Source organism: Dendrobium catenatum, unplaced genomic scaffold, assembly GCF_001605985.2.
Source record: "Dendrobium catenatum unplaced genomic scaffold, ASM160598v2 fragScaff_scaffold_437, whole genome shotgun sequence".
Lineage (NCBI taxonomy): Eukaryota > Viridiplantae > Streptophyta > Magnoliopsida > Asparagales > Orchidaceae > Dendrobium > Dendrobium catenatum.
Window position 1 is genome coordinate 242,695 of NW_021318899.1, and position 24,881 is coordinate 267,575.

The 24,881-nt window shown below is 35.6% G+C and overlaps 2 protein-coding genes across 2 annotated transcripts in view; both read right to left on the reverse strand.

Annotated features, from left to right (window-relative positions):
• The window catches only part of LOC110099857 (endo-1,3;1,4-beta-D-glucanase), a 40,556-nt gene extending 35,590 nt beyond the window's left edge, over positions 1 to 4,966 (reverse strand). The window contains exon 1 of the mRNA XM_020827149.2: positions 4,645 to 4,966. Within this exon, the coding sequence (XP_020682808.1) occupies positions 4,645 to 4,795 (151 nt within the window). The 5' untranslated portion in view covers positions 4,796 to 4,966. The remainder of the gene's footprint in view (positions 1 to 4,644) is intronic.
• A 2,251-nt stretch (positions 4,967 to 7,217) lies between these two features.
• Positions 7,218 to 22,909, reverse strand: LOC110099856. Its single transcript, XM_028694279.1, has 3 exons — positions 22,757 to 22,909; positions 21,715 to 22,692; positions 7,218 to 9,800 (listed from the first exon to the last, which is right to left on the reverse strand). Exons 1-3 carry the CDS (start codon positions 22,788 to 22,790, stop codon positions 7,576 to 7,578), a joined length of 3,237 nt encoding a protein of 1,078 aa, XP_028550112.1. The 5' UTR covers positions 22,791 to 22,909; the 3' UTR covers positions 7,218 to 7,575.
• Between the last annotated feature and the right edge of the window lie 1,972 nt (positions 22,910 to 24,881).

Sequence of the window (24,881 nt, forward strand, 5' to 3'; positions counted from 1 at the left end):
ATATTTCACCCTCTCTGATAAACCAAAATTGATAGCAATTGAATTAAAAACTGATGTTTAGTTTGCATATAGATGAGTTGGCATTGTTTGAGGAAATCCAGTCTCAGATAGAAGTACCACACAAAGCCTATAGTTTTGGCTGTTTTTTATTTGTCCATGAGATTAAAGAATCACAATGAAAAGACCACAACCTGTGACCCGACGCGATTGAGAATCAGGGACCACCTAAAACCCAATCTATATCATTATATCCCATAAGAATGAAGATGAACTAAGTTTAAATAACAAACCACAACTCATTGTTCAAATGGAGATGTCAAATGATTTGATGAGAGACAACCAATGCAAGTGTGAAAATTTTGCATAAATTTATTTTGCTGGATTGCGAAGGAAATGTCCAATCGGAATAATTGTTGAATAAATTTAAGTTGCATGTTTAACTTACAAATGGGATTTGGAGAAGATCACCTTCCTCATGTGCGATAATGTGTTTACTTCCAATGTGGAGCATCCATGAAGAGAGTATTTGGAGGCTGACAAGGAAATATCAAAATTTTGTGTTACTTATGTGTTTAGGGAAAGTATTAAAGAATTTGTGTGAACGCTAAAATCCAAGCAGGGCGTTGTGGACAAATTAAAATGTTGAATGTAGCCATTGATTTAATATTTAATATTTCTTTAGACAAATCCGCATAAATTATGTTTAATTATCTCGAAAAGATAAACTACTAACACGTTGTATTAATCAATTTGAATGAAATAATAATGATTTATTTTCGTATTCCAAACCGGCGTAGGGAAATGTAAACATTGTATCCGAAGGATAAAAAATCATCATTCACTATCATTTAATCGAAATTAACCCATGATAGGCTTTAGTCGGACGTCCAGAAGATTTTTCCTTATAAACGGAACTGATGCGGACATCGGTCAATGAAGATTTTGACGCATCATCAACAGGGAGGCGCGTAAATCGTCGCTAAATTATAATCTTCATTTATGAATTATATTTTTCTGAGTTTTAGCTCTGATTTTATTGTATTTCCTGTTTTACCCTAGGTTGGTTTATGTAAGTTTGTGTGCCCAAGGGCAATTTTGTCTTTTAAAGTTTTCTTATGTTAGTGGCTACATAAGGCCTAAGCTATTGTAATGAGATGGATTTGATATTAAAATTTGTGATTCAACACTTGGTTCTTTGAGAGGACTCGGTAGGAGATTCCTATGGGAAGGAATCAATGTTTTCACCAGCTGCAGGATGGGTCCGGGCTCGTGACTTGAAGTCCTTGGGAGAAGGGCAAAGCATCACCCGTCAGTCTTCGGAAGAGTCCCAGGGCTCGCGGATTTTTGTTTTTTCTCCTCTTTCTTTTTATCTTCTACTCTTAGGTTTTTGTTTCTTTATTCCGTCTTGTATTTTCGTCTTCCCTCGCCCACCTTCCATCATTCGTCCTCGTCACATCCAACTCCACCAATTTCGCCCAACTTCCTCCATACACCAAAGCTCTACTAAAAATTCCCCATAGCCTCGGCCACCTCCACCCTTCCCAATCCAAGCCAACGGCCAACCCCTCACCTGCCGGCCACCTAATGCCCATCCACCCGAATCTCCCCTTCCCACTTACCACCCCCTTTCCTAATTTGGGTGGCAAAATCGAGAGGGAAAAAATCCATGACAATTTTGGATTTCAAATTTTGAAATCTTTTCCTATCTGGGTTTGATCCATATTTGGAAGGTTTTAACTCTCCAATTCAAAATTCAAATTTGAATGCAAGGAGATTGAGTTATTAATCCCTCCAAATAAATTAGACCCATCCAACCTCCACCGTCTCCACATGACATTCATATTTTTCCTAAATTAGATTGCATAAATTTGGTAACTATTATTTGAATAATTCAAATCAATTTGAATTTCAAAATAGTTACTATATTTATGTCTTATTTTAGGAAATCTTTTTGAGTTAATTCTTATTTGAATTTTAATCAAGAGAGGATCAAATTTTCTTTACCTATCTTGACTTATTATTAAAGTATTAATGGACCCATTTAATCCCCCCCCCCCCCCCAGCACATATATGCTGCCGCCCCTCCTCAAAAATAAATCATAGAATTTTATTTCCAAATCCATATCCCCACTTAGGAAGTACTCAATATCCCTCATTCTAAATTGGCCGAAATTTTCTCGATCCGTTTCCGACTCCTCCACCATATCTCTAATTAATTCATATTCATCTCCTTGCAATTCAAATTTGAATTTTGAATTGGAGAGTTAAAACCTTCCAAATATGGATCAAACCCAGATAGGAAAGATTTCAAATTTGAAATCCAAAATTGTCATGGATTTTCCCTCTCGATTTTGCCAACCCAAATTAGGAAAGGGGGTGGTAAGTGGGAAGGGGAGATTCGGGTTGGATGGGGATGGTGGTCGGCGGGTGAGGGAGTTGGCCGTTGGCTTGGATGGGAAGGGTGGAGGTGGCCGACGCTATGGGGAATTTTTAGTAGAGCTTGGTGTATGGAGGAAGTTGGGCGAAATTTGGTGGAGTTGGATGTGACGAGGACGAATGATGGAAGGTGGGCGAGGGAAGACGAAAATACAAAGACGGAATAAAGAAAACAAAAACCTAAGATAGAAGATAAAAAGAAAGAGAGAAAACAAAAACCGCGAGCCTTGGACTCTTCCGAAGACTGACGGGTGATGCTTTGCCCTTCTCCAAGGGACTTCAAGTCACGAGCCCGGACCCATCCTGCAGCTGGTGAAAACATTGATTCCTTCCCATAGGAATCTCACTACCGTCCTCTCAAAAGAACACAAGTGTTGAACACAAATTTTTAATATCAATAATCCATCCTCATTACAATAGCTTAAGGCCCTATATGTAGGCCACAACATAAGAAAACTTAAAAGACAAAATTGCCCCTTGGGCAACAACACTTACATAAACCAACCTAGGGGTAAAACAGGAAATACATAAAATCAGAGCTAAAATTCAGAAAAATAATTCATAAATGAAGATTTAAATTATAGCCGACGATTTACGACGCCTCCTGTGATAGATGCGCCAAATCTTCGTACCGATGTCCGCATCAATTCGTTATAAGGAAAAATCTTCTGGACGTGGACTAAAGCCTATCATGGGTTAATTTCGTATTTAAAATGATAGGTGAATGAGATTTTTATCCTTCGGGATAAATGTTACATTTCCTACGCCGAGTTTGAATACGAAAATAAATCATTTATTTTCTCAAATTGATAATACAAGTGTTAGTTTATCTTTCGAGATAATTAACACTAATTATGCGAATTTGTCTAAAGAAATATTAAATATTAAATCAATGGCACATTCAACATTTAATTTGTCCACAACGCCCTTCTTGGATTTAGACGTTCACACAAATTCCTTTAATACTTTCCTAAACCAACATAAGTAAACACAAAATTTGATTTCCTTAGTCAGCCTCCAAAATACCTCTCTTATGGATGCTCCATTGGAAGTAAACACATTATCGCAATGAGGAAGGTGATCTTCTCCCAAATCCCATTGTAGTTAAACATGCAACTTAAATTATTCAACAATTATTTGATTGGACATTTCCTTCGCAATCCAGCAAATAAATTTATGCAAAATTTTCATCACTTGCATTTGGTTGTCTCTCATCAAATCATTTGACATCTCATTTGAACAATGAGTTGTGGTTTGTTACTTCCACTTAGTTTTCATCTTCATCTTATGGGATATAATGATATACATTGGGTTAGGTGTCCTGATTCTCATCGCTCGGTCACAGGTTGTGGTATATTTCATTGTGATTCTTTAATCTCATGGACAAATAAAAAACAGCCAAAACTATTAGGCTTTGTGGGACTTCTATCTGAACTTGGATTTCCTCAAAACAATCCCACTCATCTATATGCAAGCAACATCAGTTTAATTCAAATTGCTATCAATTTGGTTTATCATGAGAGGGTGAAATATATTGAAGTTGACCGTCACTTAATTCAGGAAGATTTAGACATTCGTGTCATTTCTCTTCCTTGAACATCTAAAAACCTTCATATTACATGCATATTTATGAATGTAATGAAACCAGGAAGACATCAAGTTTTCTAGGAAAACTGATTATGCTTGTCAACACATCAATTTGAGGATCGATATCAACGAGATATGCATTTATGACATAATGAGACACGCATTACTTACCACATCAATTACCCATGTGTATGATGTCTAGAAAACTGCATAATTAATTTGTATAGGTATGAATATTTAACTCTTAGGAATATACTTAGTTGCATCCTTTTTATGAAAATTCTGATTGAGCAAATTACTCAATAATTGTCTGATATGAAGCATATTCTTCTCTACACAATGAGCATAACCCTCTAGAGGAGCGCAGACAATTTGTGCAACAAACCTTGTTTGATATAGACAACTCGTAACACATATAACCTTCATCGATACAAGATTAGCCCTTAATCCACAAATTCCACAACTAAATATCAAATAGTTTTGCGAGATTACAACAGGGAATGCATACTAACCACTGAAATGGTTCTAAAATTAAAACCACAAGAGATTAGCAGTATTACATAAAATCCAAATTCAAGCCACCTACGCGAAAGAGTGTTAGGTTAAAGCAAAAGGGCTGACCGAAGACATCGGCGACGAGAAGAATGGCGGCCTTGGAATCGGGGGAGCCGGCGACGTAAGCCTTGAGACCTCCAATGCTTTCCACGACGCTGCCATCGCCAGAGGATGAGTTCAGGACAGGGGGGTTTTCACAGCATTCGGAGCTTGCCATGTCGAACTACAGAAGCTTTCTTCTCGTGCGAGCTCGGAAGAGATAGGTATCGCTAGTTCGAATGAAACGCTGGAAAGTGCGAGTGAACTTAGGTCTAATATAACAATATCAGCATCCAGAGACCAATTTTCCAACGCCACAAGATCCGACACGAGGGCTGACTGAAGGGAGAATAACTTTAATTGAGGAAATAGGTCTGCCGTATGCCATTTGTTTTCCTTCTTTTAATGCTCTTGAAGGCTTTTTTGGACTATTTTTTTATTTTTTTAATACTTTTTTAGTAAAAAATTAAATTTTTATATTAAAATTTTATTTTAAGAAATAATTAAAAAATCGTCTCAAAAGAACCCTAAGTAATAAATCTAAAAGAAAGACTAGGTTATCGCTCATAAGAACAGTTTTTTTTTTAAACCATGACAATTAAAATGAGTTTAAAATATTCGAATTCAAATATGATTAGAGCTCAAATTTAAATTTGAGTCAAAACATAATCATATTCAAAATTATTCAAACTTTTTTCTAAAACTATTTCAATTGAGTTTGAACTTTGTTTTTGATACGTCATGCAAAAATTATCTTGATCGGACACGAATCTCGAGGCAAAAAGCAAGTCGGAAACTTCAAAAATTAAATCCGGAATCATCTGAACTCTAATTTCAGCAAACTTATAGTCGAACTGATCGTCTTGGAAATACGAAATCAACAACACCAAATTCAACTCGATCCGAGCCCAAGTGAGCCCAAATCAAGCACCAGAAGTGTTGTTGGAAAGCTCGTACCACAATTTGAGTTACCAAACGGTCTCCGATTTTAGCGAGCTTATAGTCGAATCAAGAGACTCAACGAGACAATCCAACAAGCCCAAGATCGCCGAATTCTGACATCACTAAGGCCTTCAAATGTCCAACGAACGGTGCACAATCGAAGGATTCAATATCGGCCGTCCATTCGACCACTCCCTATTCGCCCCTGATCTCACGCCTATTTACGAGCTATGCCACTCCAGAAAAACTATAAATAGTGCCCTCATTTTTTACAAAGGGGACTCAAGTAAGAAGAAGAGGAAAAGAAGAAGAGAAGAAGAAGAAGAGAAGAGGGAGGAGAATCAGCTCCTCCTCGACCACCGCCGGAGTTCTTCCCGCCGCCTTAATACGCCGGTATTCTGTCGGATATTTAGGAGACACCAAAATTCTGCACAACTTTGTTTCAATTCAGAAGAAACTTATTGTAATCTGATCGTCCTGACATGTGGGACGAATCACTTCTTGTAATTCACGCAACACTAGTGGGACTTTCAACTGGGCGCGGCCCCGTGGTTTTTTTTCCTTTTCAGGGTTTTCCAAGTAAAAATCTTGGTGTTCTTTTATCTCTTGTTTGTGTGTTGAATATTCGTACAACGCTCAAACGTAAAATTACAAACTCTACCGTCGCGTATATTCTAGCCCGCAACAGTTTTTAAAGTGAGTTTGGCCCATTCTCAAACACATTCTCCTTCATATTTATACCAACATGCTCTCTTCAACGGCTTCCCAACAAGTCAACGGGCTCGTTGATGCTTTCCTTCAAAGACCTCCTCTTGCAAACTCCTCTTACCTCATTATGTCGCCAATCCGTTAGCTCTATGTCTAAGCAAGCTCCCATTATAAACACTTCTTACCTTCATGTAAGTTTGAATTTGAATAAATTTGAACTAAAATCATTTATGACAGAATTTAATTTGCGTATACAAATGGAGATTATTATTATTATTTTATTTAACTCATTATACATATATTTAACATCAAATCATTTACATATTTATCATTTTTCAATCACACACTGATAACATAATATAAACCATATATTGTATTTATCTAATACAAATAGCAAGCTTATCCAAAATGCTAATTTTTGTCCTCCTCCTTTCTTTTTAGTATATTATTTTTTTAACCTTTTTACTCCAATGGTCTATTGTTCAAGCCCTAAATGAGTAGACAACTAACATAAAATTTATCATATAACCATGAAATAATACACACAATGGAGCAAAAGAAAAAAGAAAGTTATATAAATAACCCCATGTAGTACCATAAAGACTTAGCCTTCTTTTGGGATAACTTTTTCTGCTTTTTAAAACAATTTTTTTAGTATACAATTTTTTAAACTAAAAAATTTTATTCTAAAAAAATATTAAAAAAAAGTAAAAAAAACCAATTGAGAAAAATTATTCTATGCAGGCACCTGACAGTCTGGAGACCAACCAGAATGTGCCACATCACCCGCTACACAACAGTGTCACCCGATACACAACGGTATAGAGAAAAAAGTGACATGCATGTTATGATTGATCTCCAAATGCCATCCGGGGTCCTCAGAGAATATTTTTTACTAATACCGGCAACTAATTCTAAGCCAAATAAAAAAAAATAAGAGGGTGGTAAAATTAACAAGAACCCTAAAATGGATAAAAATGAGATCATGGTCCACCCGGTTCCGATCATTCAGACCATCTAATAAAACAAAACAACTTCGCGCATCAATTAATAAAACGGGTGGCAAAACAGCAAACACAAAGATCTCAACCCGACCATAGGAGGAAGGTCCTACCACCCGTTTCCATTTTTTCCTTAAAAATCCCCCTTGAGCAATTTCACTTTTAAAATACAATCTTCTTAATCACGATGATCCTAATCTGATTCTACCAGCAAAAGCTCGCAGGAGCGCGGAAGTTCGTTTGACGGCCACTGTCACCGCCGACGATTCCTATCAAGGGGAAAGCAATTTAACTAATGTACACTGGTTCACATAGAATGGTAAGGATTGTAGCCCAGTGAAGACTTCAAATTGCTGACAATGTCATTGCATTTGAGCAGAAGGCTCAGCATTGGACCTGAGATATCGACGGTCATCCTCTCCCTCGGCGGCTCATTGAATGGAGCCAAAGGAGGAGGCAGAAATCCTCGGCTTGAATGGAAATGAACACCACGAGGTGGCGGCATAGGCAGTGGTGGAGGAAGCATCTGTGGAGGTGGAGGCAATGTCTGTTGTAAGGCTGATGGAGATGGTGGCGGGATGCGGGAAGAGTGCATCTCTAATCCACGGGAAGGAGGTTGAAGGGGTTGTGGCAGTAGAGGCGATGAGAAGAAAGCTATAGATTTTGGAGGTTGCCTGGTAATTTGATCAACTGATGAAAGCAAAGGGGCTTGCCCGCCTCCATCGTTGCTACTCGTGATGAGCTTTGTTGGTGGTGGTGGTGGTGGTTCGATGATGCGATCTTCGTTGCCGTTAAGCATGAACTTCACCCTTGGGCTCTCCTTGGTAATGTTACTGGTTGCAGTAGCAGAACTAGAGCCCGACTCATCAACAACAGGCTTCTTCAGAATGGATTTCAGCTGAGTCTGGCTCTGTAGCACTTGCGAAAATGAAGGTTTTTGAATATTGGCACTTCCATGGAGGTATTGGAGAGAGTCTTTGTCAAGACGGGAAGAATCAGAGGGTTTGTTTTGAGTATCAAGAGGCTGGTCTGGGCCAGAAACCTCGAGATCTCGAAGACAGTAACTGACCTTGACCTGCCCAAAGAGGTCATTGTTCTGGACAAAGTTGAAGGCTGATTGCGCATTGGATTTGTGCTTGAAAAGGACCTTGCAGGTATAGGCTTTCCAAGATATACGGGTGCCTGAAAGGTCAAGAGGTCCAAAACGAGCGAATCTGGCCTTCAGATTTGTCGGTGAAGGAAGCGTCGATCTTGGCGGGAACTTCATCACAAGAAATGTTGGGCTTGGAGGCTTTGGAGCTGGAGGCGGCTCTTGCTTCTTGGAAGCTTCGGTTGCAGTTGCCGACGAGGTGCTGTCCTTCGGATCCGTCGACTGTTGAAGTTCGTTGTTCTTTTGGCTCATGGCAACCTTCTTCTTCTTGCTTGCGAGTTGTTTGAGGTCGTTCATCTTTTTCATCTTCTTCATCGACAACTCCTCCTGACGATCAGAGGGATCACGTTTACGGACTGCTTTGGTCGAGTCCCCTAATCTTGAAGCTGCTTTTGGTGGCTTCCATGAGGAAAATGATTCTCTAAGCTTCCTCCCCTCTCCGCCTATTGCTGCCCCGATGTCTGCTGAAAATGGTTGAGCAGGAGCAGCTGTTTCGATGGAAGGAGGAAGGATGAGGCTCTTCTGATATACCAGCGAGCGGAACCGGAGAAACACATGGAGAACAATGGCGGGAGCATCACGCTCGATGGCATAGAAGGGATCAAGAGCGACGGACGAGAGATCGCTGAGAAGATCGGGGAGCTGCAGAGAACTTAACTCCAGCCCAGAAGGGAGTTCCATATCGATTCCATCTTCCTGGGGAAGAAGCTCGTCGAGTCCTAACGACCTGCTTGCTAGTAACCTGCGTTGATCTCCCTCAAAGGAAGCTGGAAATCGGTCGGCGCCAAGACCAGCCTTCTTCTTTTTCTTTCTCTTCTTAGCCTCTCCTCTCTGATTGAAGTCCTCTCGTGGCCGCTTGGGCACCTTCTCCTTCACAACAGCAATGCCATCATCACGCACCTGCAGAGGGGGCTTCTGGTACTCCATATCGGCGCACTCCTGAGAACTCTCCAAGTGAATATCATGCACCATGGACTCGGACGATCCCGCCTCGTTCTTAACTTCAACAGTTTCTGATTTCTGCGTGAAGTCCTGTGGGAGGGACGCCTCCGTTGTCGACTGCAGACTAGTGACCACATCAGACGGCGGAGACAGCTTCTCTCTCTTATGCAGCACATAGTTGGAGTCCATGAAGGAGGCGGCCGGATCGGCGGAATACGGCAAGGAAGGTAACAAGCCATGATGGTGTGGTTGGGATGCGGAAGAAATGTCCGGGAAGGAGCTGCTTGGGAAGGCGGAGGCGGCGGGTAGCTCGTCCCTCCTCTTGAGCACGTACTTATTCTTCTTGCCAATATTCGTTGGCTTCTGAGAGGCCTGCCTCGCCGAACTTCTCCGCTCCGCCAACGTCTCTGCAACCACCAGCGGGCCACTAAGCGGAGCCCCTGCACAAACCACGGTGACACGTGTAAGCAAATAAGCCAGGGGTAAATCGTCGAACAGGTTCCGCGCGGTCACATACAGCGCAATGGAAAAGTATGCAACAACCGAATTCCTATAAATAAAAAAATATATTATTTAAATTAAGTTAAATTGAAAATTCATATTAAGTTAAAGGTTCGATCAGGTAATTCACAAACTATTAACATAATAAATTCGATTATAGGAGTTTATTATATGATGTTAAATATTAAAAAAATTTACAAATTATAAAATATAATTATTTTTACCATCTTAAAATAAAAATAAAAAAGAAAATGACCGTACTAACCTCAGGCCCAGTGCTCTGTAGATGGGTTCAATCAATTAATAAGTTGCCAAGATAATTGTAAGAGAACCCATCAGCAGCAAACAACTTTGATGGACCCACAAAGCTATCATCTCGCCACGTGTTCTGGTCAAACTTTTGGTACCCTCACTTCCCCCACTCTTTCTCTCTCCTTCTTTGTGGAATAATAATTGGGGCCACAACGCATCTTCTTGTACGTAAAACAATAAATTATTTTTATTAAATTAATAGTAGCCGTTTCCATTTAATATGAACTCTCAGGTCAACTGAGGAGCGCCGCTCTTTTATTATTATTATTATTATTATTTTTGTAAGACATTAAGCTTCACGCCCATTTGCCCGAGTGGCCGGAAGAGGGAACAATAGCCAAGCCAAACAACTTGGCAATACGGAGGATCGCTAACTTGCTAAGGCATGGCAGAGAAGACTGAGCTTTACCAATTTCCATTTAGTTTACAATTATTATTATTATTATTATTGAGGTCAGATTGCAAAATTCACTACGAAGTTGCTTGACTAGATGGTTGGCCATCCTAAAGGAAAGCTATGAATGTTAGATAATACAAAGAAAATGCATTTGATTGAACCTAATAATATCGACTACATCTACTTATATGATTAAAAACCTATCAACCCGTTTAAGCTTCTGATTTATTTTGTGCAAATTTCAAAATTAAAAAAAAAAATTTGTAACAAGTGGGTCCGGTGGTCTAAATCATCTTATACAATGAAAATGAAATAATAGTATGACAAGGCTCAATTAAATCTAACTTTATGGGGGAAATGCATTAAATGTTAAAATTTAAATTAATATTAATAATCTAAAATAAATATTAATCAATTACATCACACAAACAGCCTAAACTACCCAATTAGTTAGACTACGAAAACTGTTAAAAAAATAAAAAACAAAGGAGATTGTTCTATGTGCATTGATTGTCAAAGTCTGCTGTAATACAAAAAACACAGCATACAACAAAAAAGAAAAAGAAAAAAGAAAAACAATTAGAAGGGGAAGCAGAACTACATAAGCCATCATCGCTCCGATGCACTTTGCAGCTCCAACATGCAAAAAGAGTGTGAGCATATCTGAAACGATATAATAACCCTAAGTAAAAAATCAAGAACAAAATATTATCAATAAATTTTTGCAATGGAGACAAATTCAGCGTATCCAATTAATTATCAAATTCAAATAATAGGCATTTCAAACAGCACAATTTCCCAAACCATGGTTTTAAAATTTTATTTTATATTTTAATTCAAACACAAAAAATTTATTTAATTTCATTACTTAGTTCGGTAATTATTATTTTTATCTTCAATTAAATTATTATTATTATTATTAAATAAATCAAAAAGTATTTTGAATATAAGAAAAAAAAATTAGACTTATTTATTTGATATTTAATGTTACAACCTTGAACTGCTCGAAAATTCTAATTATACCATAACTCGAATGAAACGGTTACAAATTTAAAAACTCGGACCCATCAGAACCTAAAAAAATAATTCATTCAAATCAGTTCCAATTTGAACAGGTTTCTAATAAAACTGATCCAAAAGCACCAAAAACAAAACCGTAACCAAAAATCATATTCCAAACAACCAATTAGTTCATTCAAGTTTGCTTTCAGATTGCATAGGCGCTGGATGGTCCCTAAAACCCGAGCTATTATTCTGTGCGGACGCGCTCGCTCGGTACCGAGCGCAGTACATTTTTTGGGTGACGGTGGCATATTTTTATGGGTCTCCGGATGCTCTGAGCTCCGCACAGAATAAAATTTCCTAAAACCAACCCACACTTGGAACTTGGAAGTAAACAGACGCGCTCCCACCAAGAGCACAGTAAGGGGACTGAAATCCAGAGATGCATTTGAAATTTAGTAGCAGCAACAACTCGCCCAAATAGACTAATAGCTCACCAGTTTCTACATACTCTCGACGCTACAGCAGCAAAAATTCATCAGGTCACTTGATAGAATTTTGTCTTACACTGCTACAGGGGCACAAAAACTATTACTTCATCTTATTTAATCCCAATAAGGAGTGGCATGCCATAGTCAAGTATGAATGATTTGATCTAAATTTTCCCATAGAAAAGTGCAGGAAAAGCAAACTTATTCAATCATTCGTGGGGCATTCAACTAAACCAGAGTACCTAAGAACTAAACATATGAAAGTTACATAGTTGCACCAGAACTACCATCAGACTACGTTTGAGGTGATTAAGAACAAGTCTATATAGGGGATCATGAATGATCAGGAAGTGGTATGAAGCGCAATTCATTTTGAAACGCATGCAAAGATAAATGTCAATATTACTTAAGTGTCACAAATAAGGAAGACCCGAGATATCAAATACATATTACTCTTTTTAATGACTTGATCGCACAAAGTCATAATCCCCTAATTAGATCTATTACTATTAAAATTACACTCACTCTAAAACTGACCTTTATAATTCAAGTTTTCTTTCAACTCCCTCTCTAGTCTTGTCAACAAGCAGAATATCGTAAGCAAAAAACACAATTGGGTATATCCTCTTTGAGAATGACTGTCTAATAAGAACATTCATGAATAAAGCAAAAAAAAATATGAACTTAAAGATGATCCTTGATGTAATCCAACTGTATTAGGAAGATACTTGGTCAAACCACTATGTGTTTGAACACACAAGTAATAGCTCGTGTATACATATCCTTGATGACTTGAATATAAGCATTATTAACTCATTTTTTTCTAAAACTCTTCATAGTACTTCGCTTGAAACTTTATCTTATGCTTTCTCTAAAATCAATACATGTCACATGTAGATCCTCATTTCTCTACTTCTCCATCAAATCTCTTAATAAATATATAGCTTCCATAGTAGATCTACCCGACATAAATTTAAAATACTGTCTCTCATAGTTTTCAAGTATGACACTCTATAACTTAATTCCTCTATAATTCACACACTTTTGTGCATCATATTTATTCTTAAAAATATGAACCAACACATTTCTTCTCCACTTATCTAACATCTTCTAAGCCTTTGAATTAATATTAAAAAATTTAGCAAACCACGAAATTCCTAATTCATGTTTAGTTATTGGAATATCATCAGGTTCAGTTGCTTTTTCTAAAACCAGTCTAACTTTGATTTTACTGATACGATGATAAAATATATATTTATTTATTTTCATTTAGGATGCTAAGAACACTAAAGTCAATTGTATACATACGATCATTGAATAACTTATCAAAATATCTCATCCACCAATGTTTAATATCCTCTTAAAAAAATAAACATCTTTATCTTCACCATTAATGTACTTCACTTCAGCTAGATCATTACTTCTACTATCTCTTAGCTTGGCAAACTTATACATGCATACTTTGCCCTTCTTAGTATATAATCTATTATGTAAATTACTAAAAACTAATTTTTTTTGCATCCCATATTGTGTTCTTAGTCCCTCTATATATTTTCTAGATTTTTAAGCTTTTATATCTAAATCGATTTTTATAATAAAGCTTCTTCCTTTTGATATTTTCTTGCACATTTTGATTTCACCACAAGTTATTTTTACTATATGAGCTTCTCTTTTTGATACTCCAAACACATAATTTACAACATTTTTAATATTACTAGCTATTTCTTTCCACATAATATAAGCTTCCTCATGAACAACCAATATCTTGAAATCTTAAATCTTACTCTTAAAAATATTTTTATGAGTATTCTTTAAATGTCCTTCTAATCATATGATAATATTTTATTTTTTATTTTCTACCCTTTCATATTAAAGTGTAAAATAAATAAGTGATGCTAGGTAGATAAACGCATTCAGAATGACTTCATTAACTTTACAATATAAACGATATGTTTTTCTAATAAAAAAATAATTAATTTCAATTTTAATATATCCATTTTTATAAATGATGAGATGTTCATCTCTTTTCTTAAATAAGATATTAGCAATTACAAAATCATAAACTAGAACAAAATCTAATATAATCCCACCAGCTTAATTAAATGTTCAAAACTCATAGCAATCATAAATACTTTTAAAATCTTCTACCACATTACCAACATGTCCATTTAAATCTTCTCCAATGCAAATTTTTCTTCAAGTGGTTTTATTTGTACTAATTCTTCTAAGTCATTTCAAAAATTTAAATTTGAACACATCCAAAGATTCAAACCTACTTGAGGAGCATAAATACTTATAATATTAAAAATCTTAGCATCAACAATATTCTTTAAAAACTATAATTCTATCTTCAATCTATTAATTTCTATAACATTATCCCCCAAACACTTCTCTATAATATCAACTACATCATGTCTATTATGACTCATACCTAAATACCATATTTTAAATCCTAAACTATCAATCGCCTTTATCTTTTTTTTCTACTCGTTTAGTTTTTTGAACACATTAAATATTTATCATCCTATGAATCTAATATCTATTAATTTAAAATATTATTATATTAAAAATAATTTTATCAATGATAGTCATTTCAAACATATTCTTTCCCATTAAAATAAATTTATGAGCATTATTTTTTAGCACGCCACTTTACTCGAGTGGATACCTTAACATAGCCATAATCCATTAGAATGTATTTGGCTCAAAAATTAAGATTGCTCATCAATTGGAATATTGGATCAAATAATTGCCTAAAACAAGCTATGATCTAAGCCAACAATCTAATTAATGATCAAAGATTGGTTTGGATCAAACTTGATTATGTTGACCCATAATTGAATTGAGTTAGCTAGAGATTTAATTGAAATATACATATACAACAAAAACAACAACAACAACAACAACAACAACAACAAACCTTTATCCCACTACATTGGGTCAACTATATGAATCTTTTTTTCCCGATTGTGTCTAATTAAGAGATTCTTCTTTACAACAACAACAACATCAAGCCTTTATCCCACTACGTGGGGTCGGCTACATGAATCTTTTTTCTCCATTGTGTCCTATTAAAGGTCAAATTATCGTTTAAATCTAATAAAGAAAGGTCATTCCTAATATTTTCTAACCAGATCTTTTTAGGTCTGCCTCTACCTTTCTTAACATAAGTCAAATCTAATACCTCTACTCTCCTAACCGGGTCATTGGAAGGCCGCCGTTTTATGTGACCAAATCATCTAAGGCAACTCTCTCTAATCTTATCTTCTACTGGAGCTACTCCAACCTTTTCACATATATGCTCATTTCATATCCTATCTCTAAGAGTAAAGCCACTCATCCACCTGAGCATCCTCATCTCTGCCACACTTAACTTAATATTATGCTTCTCTTATAATGGCCAACATTCCGCACCATAAAGCATTGCAGGCCTCACTACCATCTTATAGAATTTTCCCTTAAGTTTGAGGGGTACTTTTCTATCACACAACAAGCGAGAAGCATTCCTCCACTTCAACCATCCAACTTGAATTCTGCTGATAATATCCCCATCTATTTCACCACCACTCTGAATAATAGATCCAAGATATCAAAAACGTGTACTCTTATTAATGCTTGATCGCCCAAAGTCACAATCCCCTCACTAGGTCTATTACTACTAAAATTACACTCCATATATTCCGTTTTAGATCTACTCAAGCGAAAACCTTTAGTCTCTAATGTTGACCTCCATAATTCAAGTTTACTTTCAACTCCCTCTCTAGTCTTATAAGAGATTCTTCTTTAAATCTAATAAAAATTTATCATTTTTAAATACTTTCTAACCAAGTTTCTTTAGGTCAACCTCTATATTTCTTAACATAGGTCAGATCTAAAACATCTACTCTCATAATAAGGTCATCGAAAGACTGAACCTTTATATGACCAAACCATCACTGGCAACTCTCTCTAATTTTATCTACCACTAAAGCTACTCCAAACTCTTCACATATACAGCCGTTTCACAATCTATCTCTAAGTGTGAAGCCACTCATCAACCTGAACCTTCTCATACTTGTAACACTTAATTTTATGCTTCCCATTTAATGGCCGACATTATGGGCCATAGAGCATTGCAGATCTCACCAACTTATTAAAATTTCCCTTAGATTTGAGGGATACTTTTCTATCACACATCAGGCCTGATGCATTCCTCCACTTCAACCATCCAACTTGAATTCTAGTAAAGATATCTCTATATATATATCACCAGCGCTACTTTGAACAATAGACTCAAGATATCAAAACCAAGCATTTTTTGTAATGGCTTGATCACCCAATATCACAACACACCACTAGATCTAAGATTGCTAAAATTACACTCCATTTATTCAATTTTACACACACACACACACACACACACACACACACATATATATATTATATATATATATAATATTATATATAATATATATATATATATATATCTATAATATAATATATATATATATAATATATAATATATATATATATATATATGATGGTCTGATATATGTTTAGTTAGGATTTTTTTTAACATTAAAATCAAACGAACTTATGAACTTTTTTTGCTAACAAAATTACAAGTATATTTGCTCTCAAAAAGAGGCCGATTTTTTAAATGTTGATGAATATATATTAAATTGTTTTTAATGTTATAAGTTTTTTTTTAGTTTGAGCATACGCCTTGAGATATGACTTCCCTCATTAAGGAAAAACTCCAAATCTCTAAATTTCGCCTTTCTAACTTTTATTATTTTTTATCCTAAAAAAAATGTTACCTTCTTATCAAAGTTAGAAAGAGAAAAATTAAGAATTAAAGAGTTTTCTTTAATCGAGGGAATTCGTTTATACCCAAGGCATATGCTTCAAAAAAAAACTTATAACATAAAAACATCGTATATATTTCATCAACCGTCAATAGTTTAAAAATCCACTTCTTTTTTTAGCCAAATATGATCTTGTAATTTTGGTTGAGCTTATTTGAGCAAAAAAAAGATATAAGTTTGTTCGATTTTAATGTTTTAAAACAAGTTCCTAGTAAGAGACATATTACTACACACACACACTCTCTCTCTCTCTTTTTATACTATATATTATACTATATAATTATACACACACACAACTCGAGGATTTATGTGAGTCAATTATGGAAGGGATGACCGAATATCGGTAAGCGGAGAAGAGGTAGAGGAAGATTAACTCCTGTTTGAAAAAAACTTCGACGCAACATAGTGAAATGCCACATCGCCCAGAAGCTTATAGCCTCCTAGCCGTGAGGAATCAAGAGATCTTTGTCGGGGTTGACTTGGATCTCGGGTGACGGAAGAAGGCAGCCAGAAGCGATGAGCAATCGCGGTTGAAGCTTGGCTCATATATATATATATATATATATATATATATATTATTATATATATATATATATATATATATACTATATAATATATATATTTATAGAGAGAGAGAGAGAAAGAGAGAGAGAGAGAGAGATTGTATATTTACATATGTTTAACTAGGAATTTGTTTTAAAACATTAAATCAAACAAACTTGGATCTTTTTTGCACAAATTGAGGTCAAACCAAAATTTCAAAGTCACATTTGGCTCAAAAAGAGTGGACTTTTTACTATTGATGTTTGATGAAATATATATGAATTCTTTTTCATGTTACATGTTTTTTTTTTTGAGGCGTATGCCTTGAGGTATATGATTTCCCTCATTAAGACAAACTCCTCAATTCTCAATTTCGCCTTTCTAACTTTGATAGAAGGTAACACTTTTTTTTAGGTTAAAAATATTTTCGTTCCTCTTTAGAGTTAACGTTAATAGGATTTATTAACTTTTTAGGGAATCTTTTTATCATTAGTTTTCTTACTAAAAGCCAAGGTTCTTTGGTTAAAGTCTATTCTTTAATCAAAACAAGAAAATATATGGAGTTCCAAACTCAAGGAATTATTTTGTTACTAGTATAAGAAGTAAATATAAAACATATAAAAAGAGCTTAATCTTTTTGGTGTTAATTTGAAGTAAGACGACTACAAAGCATTTGTGCAGGGGATTTAGAACAAAATCGGAATTCACTTAAATTGGGGGATTTTGAAATGCGCGAAAACTGAGAGGTAGTGACCCCAACAACACCACATGCACCGCTTCTAGACATTGTTGATCATCATCGCCATTGGCCTTCACCGTTGTCATTGTCCACTGCCCACCAATGCCTCCCTCTACTAAAATCAACGGTGCTCATCGCCATTGGCCTTCACCGTTGTCATTGTCCACTACCCACCAATGCCTCCCTCTACTAAAATCAACGGTGCTTCTGATTTCATCACTGCCAACCTTCATGACACACCACTAGCTACCTTCGAATGTTGTCCCTACCCCAGCTAGTCGTTCCCCCTTATAACTGCTGCCCCCGATTACCACAAAACTCCATTAACCTTATTTCAAAGCTTTAGAAATATATCATAACAATTACAAAAAGAGATATCCAACCAAATAAATCATGCATTTTTAAAATACATACACTCCAATTACTCTGCATTTCAAAATGTAGATGTGTTAATCATGACTTAACATGATAACCAATACGGGGCTGACTCAAAAAATTCAGGATCAATTTGGGATGATTAAATTTTGGATTAAATTTGGGTTTGAAATCTTGAATTGATTTATTTTAGGTCTAGGTAAATACGAAAATCCAAAATAGGCTCAAAGTTAACTAGACTAATATTTTGATTTGGGTTTACCAATTAATGTTCAGGTTACACACTTTATGCTCTAATTAAATGGGCCGTGCTCTAGTTAAACGGGTTGTGTTGATCCAAAAATATTGCATGATCCATGTAATAAAATGGTTAAGCATCTTGAGTTTGGGTTAGGAGGGACCAAGACCAATTAAAATCGGTTCAAATATTTCAACCCATATAATAAACAACTCATGTTTGGATCAAACATATTCAGCTCTGGTCAAACCCGAGTATGATCTACCAACCCGAAATGACACTCCTAATAAATGCATATATTTTAAAAATATCCAACCAAGTAGCCTCTAAATTGCTTTAAAAAATTCTTTTAATGCTAGCAACTCTAGGTAAACAAAGCTCAACTTGCAATAGGACAAACAATGGTCTTCTCTTCTTGAAGTAAGTTTATGACTGCAACAGCTGAGTGCATCAGAATAAGACCTAAATAACAAAATCGTAGAGTTCACTAGAATAACAAGTTAAAGAGATACCAAAACATTTATATCATCCCTTCTTACCTACCTAAATAAATGGCGTTTGTTTTCTACCAAGCAAAACATTAAAGCACCTACAAATCTTCATTCAGATAAGCCCCTACACCTTCTAAATGACAATTGTCATCGAATCTCCAAAATCTTATCAAGAGAAGGAATCATCAAAAGTATCAAATGCATGATGAAAAAGGGTGCAATATTATAGAGAAATCAAAATATTCAAGATAAAAAGCCTTAGGATAATCTCTAGATGCAAATTTTCACGTAAAATGTTGCAGAAAAGTGGTTAAAAAAGACAATAGGCTTTAGCATGCCTTCTTAAGAAACACCAAATGGTGGGGCAACTTTCAGTGAAAATCTGATTCAGATTCACCAACAAAGAGTAAATAAGATGATAAGTAATTTGGACCCAAGTAATCTCGGATCACAAATCAATGAAAGTATAAAAAATATGTTAGCAATTAAAATAAGCAAGAAACCATAAATTTACCTTGAAATCAACAAATTCTAGTAAGCAAAAAATTTGCGAATGAGAAATTAAATTTGTATTATAATCAACATTAACATTATCATAACAACCAGTGAACTGCTTTATAAATCTTCAGTTTTGATTTACTTAGCTGAATGCTACATGAGATATAAGCTTTGCTTTGAACTTCAGCTTCAGCTATGTTAAATCTGATCTGCTCCTTCATATTCCTTCCAGGTTACTTCAATCTACCAACTTATTGGAGCATCTATTATCCTCCATCATAACCAACCCATTCAAGTTATTTCCACTACTTATCTTTAATGGATGTAACTTTCACCAGAAATCTAACAATCTCTTTTAGCCTTAACATTCCTTATTATGCCATACATCTACCATAAAATTATGAATTAAGCATATACTACTCAGTTATAAGTGATTACTTTGTTTCTCAAAACTTGCAAACTTGAATCAGTCTAACACAGTTTTATTCCAACAATCCGTATAATACATCCAGTCATAATCAACACTAACTTTATCCCAACAGAAGTCTCAAATATCAAAATAACATTACATGCAAATAGCACGCACCAATCTACTTACTTTAAAATAACTTCAATAAGCAACTCTGATGCTAATACATAAAAGATGTAAACTTAATTTTCATCCATAATGTACAATGTTATGCTCAATAACTGATTGATCATTCCACAATTACTTGTAATTTAACTCAATACTCAATCATATCTATCCTCAATAGCTTCAATGATAATTTGACAATCTTTTCTTTAATACAAATCAAATCAATGCTAGTGGTACATAATCATGTTTTTTCAAGATAAATTAATATCCGATATAGGCCATTTCTTTGCTCTATCAATAACCGTCACAGTAAAAAATCACCACAACAAATACTTTAAAGTATAAAATGAAACTGATAATCCAATAACAAACTGATTTACCCAAAATGTTCCATTACACTCACCAAATAACCATAACATGAATTAAAAGATTAATTATTCTATAATCACCCCAATCATCAGCATCTCTTTTGTTCTAAATTTGTACAAAAATGAAAAATGCCTCATCTCCAATCATTTTTCATCTTTTTTCTTCGTCAACTCATTTTAAAAATATGAATGAACCAAACTACTCCAATATATCCTAAAACTCCAAAAATAAAAAATTCATTACTTGAATCAACAAATCTTAATAGAAGTGATCTTGAGAACACATGCAATGGATTAATGTATCTAAGCAATGCAAATCTTTGTTATCCTGACAATAGAATAAAGAAAGGTAAGAAAACTATAAAGATGCCTCACAATTAGTTGATTGTCACCAACCACTACAAAAGTTTCAAATAAATATTTCAATAGATCATATTAGAATTGTACTTCTTAGCTGATTTTTTTTTTAACTTTGACCAAGAATCTATACAAGGATTTCTATAAACCATGCGCTACTTAAATTGAAAAAGCCCAACATGAGTTTTTTCTGTGATAAGTTATATATAGATGACATGCCAATATGAAATGTGAATCGCTGTTTTCTTGTTACATGGACCAAACACAGCATTGCTTATGTAACCACAAGAACCACTAAGAACATCGGAAATAGAAAAACCCCTTTCACTATTTTAGAAAGTCAAAATTAATTAAGTAGTCTTCATATAAGATCAATTTCGAAACCCGTATCATATCATTAGTGTAAGAAAAAAATAGTAAGAGATATTTGCTCATCATTCCATTAGGACCAGCTACTATTGAAGGAAAATCCAATGGTGCTAAAATGCATATTGATTTTCAAACTCAAGCTTAACTTAGCTAAAGGGTTCAATGATATGCAACTAACAAAGGTCAAATACAGATAATTACACACTGTCAACACTAAAATACAGCTATAAAACATATAGTGTTTAATACCTCGAGGTGCAAATCTATCAGTCTGGTCAAAAGCACTCATACTTTTGGAAGAAGGGCGCACAGGATCCACACCAAATGCTTGAGCATACGTCTCATCAAACTCCTCAAAAACTGCCTTCCGGTACGCCAGCAACTTCGCTATTGTCTGAATCCACTCAATGCTGTCGTCATCACGTCTACAAGCAGTTAACGCCAACTGTTGCACGAAGGAGAGCAGCTCGACAGGAACTAAGCTATCCCTAGACTTCTTGATTTGTCTTGAGGAGTAGATACCGCCTGGTTCATAGCCCAGAACATCAACAGAAAAATAGCCAGCAACAGCAGTTGGACGAAAATTTTTCTGGTTGCGACAACAGCAAGCCACAGCAAGCGCACCTCTCCGACTAACCTCATCCACTGCCTCTTCCACAGCCTTAACAAAGCTCCGAGAGGTTGTTTGTCTTGATTTTTCAGAAAAGTGGGGCTCAAAGGGTATCAGCTCCGCTGGATCAAACCATCCATAACTACTGTCACCAAAGAAAGCAACCAAGACAAGTCCATCCCTTCCCATCCTTCGCACAGCAGGTGAGGCAAAGGCTTCATTGAATATGTGGCCCGGCCACCATGGGTGGGACTTCACCTTGCCCCAAACCATGTCACCTATTCTAAAAACATGCATCCAGCCACTTGACTCCAAAAAAGAAACCCTATTCTCTTCATCCATATAAACGATATCCTCGTCACCACCATCGATCTTCATCATCAGCTCCTCCTCTAGAGATCCAGAACCCATCTGCTCGCCTTTCCCAGAAATCCTATTTTCTAGATCTGGCATCTTACCTGCCAGATCGACCCTATAAGAAACCCTAGTTTCAGAGGAAACACCGCTGTAGCCACCATCGCTAACCCTAGCTCCTTCTTGCAGATTCTCCATCACCAAAAAGGAGTGATCAGCAGTGGCGGGCACAGAGTCAGCAGGTTTCCTCTCAATCTCGAAACCTGTCATGACAGATATCATAATAGCGAGGACAGACAGGAAAGGAACGAAACCCTAAAACCGAACCTGCGGAAATCGAATTGAGAGTGCAGAATCGCATAACATTAGCCAAGAAAATGGCCGCCCACGAATTCGAGAACCCTGGAAAACCCGAGCGCCAATAGAAGCAGTAGAAACCCTAGAACCTGCGTAACACAAATGGGGCGTGGCAATATGGGGCTGGCAGGCGGCCCGGGGCTGGCAGGCAATACCGAGAGAACTTGCATTTGTGTCCGTCAGATTAAAAATGTGCACGACTTTTGACATCTTGTTGTGTTAGAGCTGTCGAGGATTTACTTATTTATTTATTTAGGGGTAGTAATTAAAAGAAAACAACCTGTAATAATTAATCTCTCAAATCAATCCGAACCGTCCTAATGACTTTAATCTTTAAATATTTTTAAATCAATTCCCCTTAAAATATTTTTAAATCTATTCCTTGTAGTTTGAAGTGATCAATTCCCCTTAAAATATTTTATATATATGTCAATTAAGTTTAATTCACACGCACATCACATAGATGAGTTTGGAACTCGGGATCTCTTGATTGATAGTCAAAGCTACCAACCAATAAATCAAGACGAGCTCGTCTTTTGGAGTAAAATAGCTATACACGAATAGTTTGATGACTATTTTAAATTTTTTTTGTTTTGAAGAATATTGCATCTCTCTTCACATATAATTAAAAAAAATTCATAATAACATCATATATATATATATATATACACATTTAACTCAATAAATTAATACATCTTTTGAACATCTATTGAAGTGTATTATTTATTTTTTGTTTAGAATATTGATAACACAATCGAGCATGAATTTTAATGTAATTTTTTATATAGAATATTAATTTGTCATTACATCATAGTTGTTTATTATAAGCTTCTTCAATTCATGCCTCGAAGTGAGAAGATATCATTATTGTCACGACCCAACCCGATCGGAACGAATCCCATCGCGTTGAGTCGCGACGGATGAATCCAAGATCTAGTTTTGGAATTTGTTTTCAGACTTTCTTCCAATATACACAGAACCACAGAAACGCAGAGCTACTACAAACATCCAAATATACGGAAAAACTCATCCAACATTTTCTTCTTTCTTTCATCAAAATAATCATATACATTATAGTACAAGGCTATAACAGAAAGTACATAACAGAACAAAAAAGTCATGACTGTACAAAAATACCTAATCTCGACAGTACATGGCTTTTAGACAGAAAGAAAGACAGAACAAAAAAGTCATGACTATACAAAAATCAAAAGTACACAAGATACCTATAACAGATCAGACTCTGAACTCTATTCCTGGACTTCCTTCCCACTACACTAGCCGATCAAAATCTCCAGAAACTCTCATATCAAAATACTCAGAAAAAGTTTTAAAAACAGTTTATTCAAATAGCCGTACAGAATTCATATAATCGTATAGAAATCATATAATCAGACAGAATTCAGATATTCGTACAGAAAAGATAAACAAATAGATTTCAGATATTCGCACAGAACAGATAATCAGATGGAAATCAAATTATATATATATATATATATATATATATATATATATCATAGCTGATAGCACTTACAGAAATCAGAAAATCAGATCAATCACATCAAGAGTACAGAAATCAGATAACAATTAGTTCAGAACAAATCTTCCTTCCAGATATCAGAACTTCCCCTTATATCTCCCTTGTGCATATATCACCCATCTTCCCCTTATAGCTCCCTTTTTGTGCATACAGCACCAGAACTTCCGCTTATGCCTCCCATTTGTGCTCACGGCACCAGAACAGATGTGCTTATACCAGAATACATATATAGTGCTTATAGCACCTAAACAGATATACAGAATTTCAGAACTTCACAGAACTTCACAGAACTTCCCCTTATAGCTCCCTTAACTTCCCCTTATAGCTCCCTAAATAGCATATACAGAATCAAATCATTGCAGAGCAAATCCGGACAAATCAGAAATCAGACAAAAATCGGGCAGCACAACGGCAGTATACGGAATTTACACAATTTTTCCTGAAAATCACAATTAACCAAATTACAACAGAATGTAGATAACAACATTTCAGAACATTTATTCTACTGCCACAACATTTAATCTTCACACAGAAAAGTACAGACGGAATAAAACG